This window comes from Gadus chalcogrammus, chromosome 23 (assembly GCF_026213295.1).
Source record: "Gadus chalcogrammus isolate NIFS_2021 chromosome 23, NIFS_Gcha_1.0, whole genome shotgun sequence".
NCBI lineage: Eukaryota > Metazoa > Chordata > Actinopteri > Gadiformes > Gadidae > Gadus > Gadus chalcogrammus.
Genome location: NC_079434.1, coordinates 17,774,392 through 17,785,117, shown reverse-complemented (window position 1 = coordinate 17,785,117; position 10,726 = coordinate 17,774,392). Strand labels below are relative to the sequence as shown.

General features: G+C 46.1%; 1 protein-coding gene across 1 annotated transcript; it reads left to right on the top strand.

Moving 5' to 3' along the window:
• Positions 1-4,275: 4,275 nt before the first annotated feature.
• si:ch73-174h16.4 (leucine-rich repeat-containing protein 14) lies at positions 4,276-7,815 on the top strand. Its single transcript, XM_056584573.1, has 3 exons — positions 4,276-4,877; positions 5,057-5,905; positions 6,471-7,815. Exons 1-3 carry the CDS (start codon positions 4,600-4,602, stop codon positions 7,036-7,038), a joined length of 1,695 nt encoding a protein of 564 aa, XP_056440548.1. The 5' UTR covers positions 4,276-4,599; the 3' UTR covers positions 7,039-7,815.
• The last annotated feature ends 2,911 nt before the right edge of the window (positions 7,816-10,726 follow it).

The window sequence follows — 10,726 nt, the reverse complement described above, 5'->3', positions numbered from 1 at the left end:
TTCATGACGACCAATAAAAAACGACAGTGTTACCCCTTATGTTTTTTTCATGACGACCAATTAAAAACAACAGTGTTACCCCTTGTGTGTTTTTTTATGACGACCAATAAAAAACGACAGTGTTACCCCTTATGTTTTATTTGAAAAAAACGACAGTGTTACCCCTTATGTTATTTTTCATGACGACCAATAAAAAACAACAGTGTTACCCCTTATGTTTTTTTTCATGGCGACCAATAAAAAAGAACAGTGTTACCCCTTATGTTTTTTTTCATGACGACCAATAAAAAACGACAGTGTTACCCCTTATGTTTTTTTTTCATGACGACCAATAAAAAACAACAGTGTTACCCCTTGCGTTTCATTTGAAAAAAACGACAGTGTTACCCCTTGTGTTTTTTTTCATGACGACCAATAAAAAACAACAGTGTTACCCCTTATGTTTTTTTCACGACGCAAATAAAAAACGACAGGGTTACCCCTTATGTTTTTTCATGACGACAAAAAAAAAAAAAAAGTGTTACCCCTTATGTTTTTTTTCATGACGACCAATAAAAAACAACAGTGTTACCCCTTATGTTTTTTTTCATGACGACCAATAAAAAACGACAGTGTTACCCCTTATGTTTTTTTCATGACGACCAATTAAAAACGACAGTGTTACCCCTTGTGTGTTTTTTTATGACGACCAATAAAAAACGACAGTGTTACCCCTTATGTTTTATTTGAAAAAAACGACAGTGTTACCCCTTATGTTTTTTTTCATGACGACCAATAAAAAACAACAGTGTTACCCCTTATGATTTTTTTCATGGCGACCAATAAAAAAAGAACAGTGTTACCCCTTATGTTTTTTTTCATGACGACAAATAAAAAACAAAAGTGTTACCACTTATGTTTTTTTCATGACGACCAATAAAAAACGACAGTGTTACCCCTTATGTTTTTTCATGACGACCAATTAAAAACGACAGTGTTACCCCTTATGTGTTTTTTCATCACGACCAATAAAAAACAACAGTGTTACCCCTAATGTTTTTTTTCATGACGACCAATAAAAAACAACAGTGTTACCCCTTATGTTTTTTTTCATGACGACCAATAAAAAACGACAGTGTTACCCCTTATGTTTTTTTCATGACGACCAATTAAAACGACAGTGTTACCCCTTATGTGTTTTTTTATGACGACCAATAAAAAACAACAGTGTTACCCCTTATGTTTTATTTGAAAAAAACGACAGTGTTACCCCTTATGTTTTTTTTCATGACGCAAATAAAAAACGACAGTGTTACCCCTTATGTTTTTTTTCATGACGACCAATAAAAAACGACAGTGTTACCCCTTATGTTTTTTTTCATGACGACCAATAAAAAACAACAGTGTTACCCCTTATGTTTTTTTCATGACGACAAAAAAAAAAAAAAAGTGTTACCCCTTATGTTTTTTTTCATGACGACCAATAAAAAACAACAGTGTTACCCCTTATGTTTTTTTCATGACGACAAAAAAAAAAAAAAAAGTGTTACCCCTTATGTTTTTTTTCATGACGACCAATAAAAAACAACAGTGTTACCCCTTATGTTTTTTTTCATGACGACCAATAAAAAACGACAGTGTTACCCCTTGTTTTTTTCATGACGACCAATTAAAAACAACAGTGTTACCCCTTGTGTGTTTTTTTATGACGACCAATAAAAAACGACAGTGTTACCCCTTATGTTTTATTTGAAAAAAACGACAGTGTTACCCCTTATGTTATTTTTCATGACGACCAATAAAAAACAACAGTGTTACCCCTTATGTTTTTTTTCATGGCGACCAATAAAAAAGAACAGTGTTACCCCTTATGTTTTTTTCATGACGACCAATTTAAAACGACAGTGTTACCCCTTATGTGTTTTTTCATCACGACCAATAAAAAACAACAGTGTTACCCCTAATGTTTTTTTTCATGACGACCAATAAAAAACAACAGTGTTACCCCTTATGTTTTTTTTCATGGCGACCAATAAAAAACAACTGTGTTACCCCTTATGTTTTTTTTCATGACGACCAATAAAAAACGACAGTGTTACCCCTTGTGTGTTTTTTTATGACGACCAATAAAAAACGACAGTGTTACCCCTTATGTTTTATTTGAAAAAACGACAGTGTTACCCCTTATGTTTTTTTTCATGACGCAAATAAAAAACGACAGTGTTACCCCTTATGTTTTTTTCATGACGACCAATAAAAAACGACAGTTACCCCTTATGTTTTTTTTCATGACGACCAATAAAAAACAACAGTGTTACCCCTTATGTTTTTTTCATGACGACAAAAAAAAAAAAAAAATGTTACCCCTTATGTTTTTTTTCATGACGACCAATAAAAAACAACAGTGTTACCCCTTATGTTTTTTTTCATGACGACCAATAAAAAACGACAGTGTTACCCCTTATGTTTTTTTCATGACGACCAATTAAAAACAACAGTGTTACCCCTTGTGTGTTTTTTTATGACGACCAATAAAAAACGACAGTGTTACCCCTTATGTTTTATTTGAAAAAAACGACAGTGTTACCCCTTATGTTATTTTTCATGATGACCAATAAAAAAGAAGTGTTACCCCTTATGTTTTTTTTCATGGCGACCAATAAAAAAGAACAGTGTTACCCCTTATGTTTTTTTTCATGACGACAAATAAAAAACAAAAGTGTTACCCCTTATGTTTTCTTCATGACGACCAATTTAAAACGACAGTGTTACCCCTTATGTGTTTTTTCATCACGACCAATAAAAAACAACAGTGTTACCCCTAATGTTTTTTTTCATGACGACCAATAAAAAACAACAGTGTTACCCCTTATGTTTTTTTTCATGGCGACCAATAAAAAACAACTGTGTTACCCCTTATGTTTTTTTCATGACGACCGATAAAAAACGACAGTGTTACCCCTTATGTTTCATTTGATTAAAAAGACAGTGTTACCCCTCATGTTTAATTTGATTAAAACGACAGTGTGTGAAAAACAACAGTGTTACCCCCTATGTTTTATTTGATAAATATCGACAGTGTTACCCCTTTTGTTTTTTTCATGACGACCAATAAAAAACAACAGTTTCATAGATCGCTACCTAGCAGAGAGTTGTAAGCACTTTCCACCCTTTTCAGTGGAGGAATTGGACTCTCCAAGCAATGTTATACTTAAAAGGAGCAAGTAAGTAACGTATTAATTTAGTCTTTCGGCCTGTAGAATATGTACAAAATGAATTAACTGTCCCATATTTCTAACTGCATTTGAAGTAGACGTTGAGACTCACAAAAAATGGACGCTATAGGACAGTGATCATGATTTGTCTCAATATCAGAATAATAACAATGGGTCAAATAGAAATGTCTGGTGGAATGGCCATGAAGTAGGTCTGTGTATGCAGTGTAAGCTTGACCAGGCCCTGCAAGTCAGGATGTAGGCTATGAATCTGAATGAAAAGTCGGTAAATAGGTAGTGGCCATCCCCAAAATGCACCAGAATACAAGAAATCAAATGTATTAAATTAAAAAAAAATTATGGGGGGGCGGAACCTCAGACCCCCTGTCTGTTACTGTGCCCCACCAACATGTTTGATCGCCAGCCGCCACTGAGAATGACCAATGGAAATAATTCTCTGCACAATTTGAATTGTGTTTAAATATGGTACAGTGGTCATTTGTTTAGCCAATTCATGTTAAACAATGAGGGTTTTGATTGACTCAGTTGATCGAGGGTTTGTGTTTTTTTAGTTTTTGTTATCATTGCTTTATTGGCCTAATCCGAGGAGAAATCTATGCCATAAACAGACATTTTATAGGCCTTTATTACTTCTCAATGCCGTGGAACGCTCTGTTCACTTGCAAGGGTAGCAGTCCGGTGACGTAGCAGTCCGAAGACGCTGGGGTCAACCCCAGCGTCTTCGGTTGCTAAGCGACGTCAACGTTATAGCTGACTATTTCACTGCTGATCAACACTACGAATGCTGGTAACGAATACAATTTAAAAAGAAACACCATGTGAAGTTATTTGCCAAATAAGATTTTAAAAGCTTTGGAAGTTTATATAAAACACTATTTACATGGTTTCGGAGTGGTACACTTTGACATTTTAATACAGTTCAGCAAGAAAGGCGACGAAGAATAAGAAGGGGGCGTTCCAGTCTGCGTAAACGGGAACTCCCACCACACGAGAACGCCCATTTGTGTCTGCAGTGCAGTGGGATGAAACTCGTATCGTGTGCGCGCGCGCCCGCCTCTCTTTCCCTCAGTGTTTTCGTCATCAGTCGGCGTCAGCGGGGTAAACAGTAAACAAGGAAGGACGAGGTGGAGTTCCGCGTCCACTGCTCTAAGAGGCTCTCCAAGCAGGCACATCAATCTAATATATATCCGGATAAAGCCGGCCTGTCGAGGGGTGGTCGACATTATTCTGGGACCGGATTTGGTGTGGATCGGATTGCCCTCATTAAACTAATGTTAGCCCGGTGGTAACGTTAGTCAGGCCGGGTCGGGTTTGTACTACAGCAACAGATATTGCGCAAAAGAAACCATTTGGATCCTCGCAGACTTTCCAGATCCACAAAGCGATGGTGCTGTCCCTGGTGGACCTGTGTGCCAAGGAGGTGGTGAGAGACCACAGCTCCTCTCCCTCCTGGCTGTGCTGCGTTCCCCGGGAGCTGTACGACGCCCTGCTGCGGGCCGCCTGCTCCGGCGGCCGGCCGCTGGCGGTGGGCGAGCTGGTTCAGCGCTGGCCCGAGCGGCGGCTTAAGGTCGGGGACCGCCGGATCTCCGGACTCAACCCGCCCAACAGGCTCTGCATCCAGGCCTTGCTGCTCGCCGTGGTGCGGGGTCTCTCCGACCACAGGTGAGTTCACTGATATGGGGACCATGGGTTAGATTAATCCAAGCAGATGTAGTCCCTGTTTGGGTCATGTGTTAACTGTGTATCTGTGTGAATGTGTGTGTCTGTGTCTGTCTGTGTGTCTCTGTATCTGTGTGTCTGTGTCTATGTATCTGTGTGTGTAACTGTGTATGTGTGTCCAGGTCCATGCTGCAGGTCCTGGACCTGTGCGGTCTCCAGCGGGACGAGGGGGGGGACCCCATGGGGGGCTGGTCCCTGACGGTGGCCCTGTGCTCCATGCTGGTCCAGGCCCGGGCCGGGGTGCAGGCGCGGAGAGAGGGGGGGCTGGCCCGGCGGGACGGGGAGGGCGAGAGGAAGAGGGTCCTGGCCCTGGAGCGAGAGAGGGAGGGGGCAAAGAGAGAGAGAGCTCCACGCAAGAGAGAGAGGGAGGGGGAGGGGGAGGTTGCCATGGAGACAAACGGCGGTGAGGGCAGGGGGGCGGGGAGGACGGAGGAGGAGCAGTTGAAGGGGGTGAGGAGGAGGATGGAGCAGGAGCGGAGGAGAGGAGGAGGAGGAGGAGGAGGAGGGAGCGGTGGGGAGGAGTCGTCGTCCAGGGAGGGCAGTCGGGAGGTGCTGCTGCAGGTCAGGGCGGACCTCTTCGTCAACGCTCGCTCCTGGGAGCGGGTCCGCACGGCGCTCTCCGGCCCCGACCCCCTGCGGCTCTCCTGCCGGTTCCTCCGGGTGGAGGAGCTGTCCGTCTCCAACACCAGGCGGCTCCTGGAGCTGGCCCCGCCCCGGGGCCTGCTGGGGGTGGACCTCCGCTACAGCAGCCTGGGGATGGAGGGCCTGGCCTCCCTGCTGCCCCTCCTGGCCTCCTTCCCCGCCCTGGGCTCCCTGCGCCTCCACTACTGCAACCTGGAGCTGCGGGGGGACGCGGCGGGGCAGGAGGAGGTGCTGAAGGAGGTGGCCCTGGGTCTGTCCCGGCTCCCCGAGCTCCGACGGCTCAGCCTCACCGCGCTGCGCCTCCCCGGACACCTGCGCCTCCTGCTCAGGTGAGGCGTGGGTTATTGTATGTTGTACTTCCTGGCACCTAAACTAGTACCTAGCATTGTGTAGCGTCTTATCCTGGCTATCTGTGTTGTACACGGGGAATAGGTTGACCTAGTGATTGTTAGCACTTGGTTCTATGAACATCCTAACTCTACCATCAACGATATACTGTAGTCATCTTTCTTTTCACCAATGGTCTTACTGTAAGTGGTTCAGGATAAAAGCGTCTGCTAGATGCACTAAACGTAAAGGTAGATGGGGAGGAGGTGGGAGGGGAGGATGGAAGACTCGGATTTGATGAATGTTGATCTTTGAAATGCGTTTCTCTCTCTGCTGTAGTCGGGCGGGGCGATTAATCGAATTTTGATGTCAATTTTAGTGTCAAACGATCCCAAAATTAATGTAATCAAGTTTTTTATTTTTTTTATTTTTATGATTTTCCCATAATCGAGCAGCCCTCAGCTGTACTTAACCGAGCCATGAGAAACATCCCATTTTAAAAGCTTTCCCGAGGGGATGTGAGAGGTGTCTCTGAACATGTCCCCCCCTCCCCCCCCCCCCCCCCAGCTCCCTGGCCCGGCCCCTCCACGTCCTGGAGCTCCCCTACCTCAGCCTGAGCCCCGCCGACCTGGCCTTCCTGTCCTGCTCCCACCACGCCTCGTCCCTGCAGCGCCTGGACCTCAGCGAGAACCGTCTGGACGCCTCCTCGCTGCCCTCCGTCCGCCGCCTGCTGTCCTCGGCCTCCTCCTCCCTGCTCCACCTCACACTGAGCGGCTGCGGCCTCACCGACGGCCTCCTGGGGGCGCTGCTCCCCTCGGTGACGTGCTGCCGGGCCCTGCGGAGCCTGGGCCTGGCCCTCAACCCCCTGTCCCTGGCCGGCCTCACCCGGCTGGTGAAGGGCGCCCTGGGCATGGCCTCGCTGCGCCACCTGCTGTACCCCAACGCCCTGGAGGAGTACCAGCCCGGGCTGCCCGAGCTGCCCTCCAGCGCCCAGCTGCTGGACTGGCCCCTGGACGAGCTGCAGGACGCCAGCGCCACCTCCAGCCAGCTGCACCGCCTGGTGAGGGAGGCGGGCCGCACCGACCTGGTGCTGACCTGTGACCTGCTCAACTACCACCACGACCTCCTGGACTAGACCTAACTACCACCATGACCTCCTGGACTAGACCTAACTACCACCATGACCTCCTGGACTAGAGAGACCTCCTCCTGGACTAGAGACCTCCTCCTGGACTAGAGAGACCTCCTCCTGGACTAGGCCTCATGGTGGACCAGAGAGACGTCCTGCTCTCTTGTTGAAGATCACAAAGTGCCTGACAACAACCAGGTCGTTTTCATGGCCATTTTTAAAAAAGAAGACATTTTTAAAAAACAGTTTCCATGAGATGTGATGTGAGACCCTGGACTGAACCCGTGCTGAGAGTCGACTCCTGTCCTACCAGGCGTTCTGACCGCTAGTTTTACTGCATGAAGCCTGGAGAGAAGAAGAGTGCTCAACACTAAACCATGTCTTGATGTTACATTACAGACTACGGGTTTGACCCTTTTAAACCTTTAATCATGGTGCATTTGTTCATACATTAGCGATTAGGCCGTTCATATTGTAAAATAGTTTACATGTTATAAACGGTTTACAATGCCAACCGCTTTGTTCAGCATCTTTATTCATCTGGAGTAGTTGATTAGTTGAAGTTCCAAATCAGTACTACACAATATAAAAAATAAAAGCCCTGCTCGTGGAGCTGTACTCCACAATAAAAGACCTGCTAGTTGAGCTGTACTCCACAATAAAAGCCCTGCTAGTTGAGCTGTACTCCACAATAAAAGCCCTGCTAGTTGAGCTGTACTCCACAATAAAAGACCTGCTAGTTGAGCTGTACTCCACAATAAAAGCCCTGCTAGTTTAGCTGTACTCCACAATAAAATCCCTGCTAGTTGAGCTGTACTCCACAATAAAAGACCTGCTAGTTGCGCTGCACTCCACAATAAAAGACCTGCTAGTTGAGCTGTACTCCACAATAAAATCCCTGCTAGTTGAGCTGCACTCCACAATAAAAGACCTGCTAGTTGAGCTGCACTCCACAATAAAAGACCTGCTAGTTGAGCTGTACTCCACAATAAAAGCCTTGCTAGCTGACTTCTCCACAATAAGAGTCCCGGTTGGGTCATCTGTAGTAGTCCGGCTGTGATTGGTCCAGCAGGAAGTAGCGCCTGGAGGGGGGCGTGGCGTCCAGCTGACATGGGGGCGGGGGGGTATTTAGGGTCATCAATATGATCAATATTGTTCTGATATTTTTCAATACACAATATTATTCAATGTATTTTCACCAAATATATATGTGAGTGGTACTGTGGTTTCATTATGAAGGTCAGAGGATTCGTCTCTGGAGGAAGAGACACCAGGCAGGAGGACTCAATGCTACTGTGCTGTTCTGATGCACCCACAACTGTGGAGCAGTGTGTGTGTGTGTGTGTGTGTGTGAGAATTGTAATCTCAAAGACGAGGTGGTGGGCTGGCGGTCTGAATACTAACACACCAACACCCGACATCAAACACGCCACTGGGGGGGGGGGGGGTCTGTGTGTGTGTGTGTGAGACTCACCAGCTGACCCTCCGTCACGCGCAGCACCGACGTGTCTACACTACAGGAAGGAGCCTACTACTATTTTCATTCACGTTTGAAAATGTCACTCGTGTCGAAAATAAGACAGACAAATTCAGATCGTACATTCAGTCAAATCCAGTCTACGGATAAATAATTTAACATAATGTATAACAGTTTGAGAAACATGGAAAACAGCCGCTTGCTGAGTTCTCAACGTGTCCTGGGTCATACGTGATACTCCCTTGGCTGTAAGTGAGGTACCGAGCTGGCGAGCTGCCAAGGGACTTTAAGGGGAAATAGGCCCTCTCTCTTGCCCCTAAGTATTGGATCACCCTACCCCTCCGAGGGAACGCACAACTTCTAGGGCTAGGGCTCAAATCTAGGGCTAGGGGAATAATAGGATGGGGCCCTAGTTACTATTGCAGCCCTTCTAGGCGCTATAAATGTTATACGATGTGGCTTGAATTAAACAACACATGACCAAACCAGCAATTTTAGAAATCAACTCTATTCTAGTCTTCACTTCGTGTGTGTGTGTGTGTGTGTGTGTGTGTGTGTGTGTGTGTGTGTGTGTGTGTGTGTGTGTGTGTGTGTGTGTGTGTGTGTGTGTGTGTGTGTGTGTGTGTGTGTGTGTGTGTGTGTGTGTGAGCAGAAGCGCCTCAACACGTCCACCCTGAGGATGACCCTGGAGGCCAAGGTCCAGCTGGAGGACATCCTCACCATCTCTGGCTTCCCTGAAGGTGATTGGTTCACGTCCGCCCTTGCCCCGCCCACCGCAGTCTCTCCTAGGGTCTGGAATCAGCCGGGACGATGCGATAAAAAGCCGTTGTGTGAATACTGAGATTCTGTAAATATTGTGGTACGGTATCTCGATCTTTTCGGAAGGTTTACGTTGTGGTTTCTGTTCTACAGGTCCTCAATGCAAATGGACGATTGTCGAGTACGCATAACATTAAGAGATACTTGATTGAGCAATGTTGTCAGAGAGACACAAATCAGTACTTTCCTATAGAGCGCACTCTATAGGAAGGTACTGATTTGTGTCAACCTGACAACGTTGCTCAATCAAGTATCGCTAAATCAAAGAGTCCCGATTCTCCCATGAATGGATTCCTGTTCCCCCAGCCCCTGCTTGCTCTGCCCTGAGTCAAACCCCTGCATCCAGACATCGTGGCTCTGTTGCTTTTCTTGCATTTCATCGACATTTGGCCTCCGGATGGAGTTTTAGTCTTCAGATAGTCGGTCTGAAATGTTGGTCATCGGTCATCGTATGACGTGTGTCTAACCTGAGAACCATGGGTGTGTTTATCAGAGGGTCTGATGAGCCGGGTGTTGACGCGGAGGGGGCAGACAATGGTCTGGATGTGGGGGTCAGCCTGTTGACCTTTGGGCTCCTACCCCAACGGGTGCTTCTACATGGAGAGGCGGAGGATCCTGACCCCGGAATGATGCGACGCCCTCATCCACAAGACCTCCGTCGACTGTCCTTCAGCAGCCAGGACATGACCTTCCCCTCGCCCTGCTTCGACTTCGGGGAGAAGGTCAGCAGATATTTGCGTTCTCAAAATGACAAAATATCTGTATTATATATTAACAGAAAAAAATTGATCAAAATTGAAGAGATTGATAATCTGGGAAACTACAAAAATCACAGCACCTTATCGGTCCCAAAATGTATCAATAAAAATGGTTTGATTTTGATTGACAAGGTGTGTGTGTGTGTGTGTGTGTGTGTGGTACTACCTGGAGGACTGCATCCAGCTGACCCACTTCGTCCCGCCGTCCAATGACAGCAAGGATAAGGAGGGAGGAGATGAGGACGTAAGGAAACCTCTGTACCATGTAACGTGAAATACCATCTAAGGGCCTGATGCATTACCACAGGCCTGCTGTCTCTGAACCAATCAGAGGGGAGTGTGTCTATGTTCCCCGCTCGGGGAACATAGGTCCCGGGGAACATCCCGGGTCCAACATTACTATTTAAATCTCTGTCTAATCAATACTTCATTCACTGCCTCTTCCGTGGTCATTACAATATTATGAATAGACTGCGTGGAGAAAGTTAATGCTGTTACTTTAGTCGATAAAGTCTACAAATTCAACCCCCGACTGGTTGAAGGATTTCGGGTGGCTAGTTTATGATGCTAAGAACATGAAAATGTTCTATACATTTTGTAAGGAAGCCCCATCGGCAATGGCAGGCTCCTCTCTGTTTAT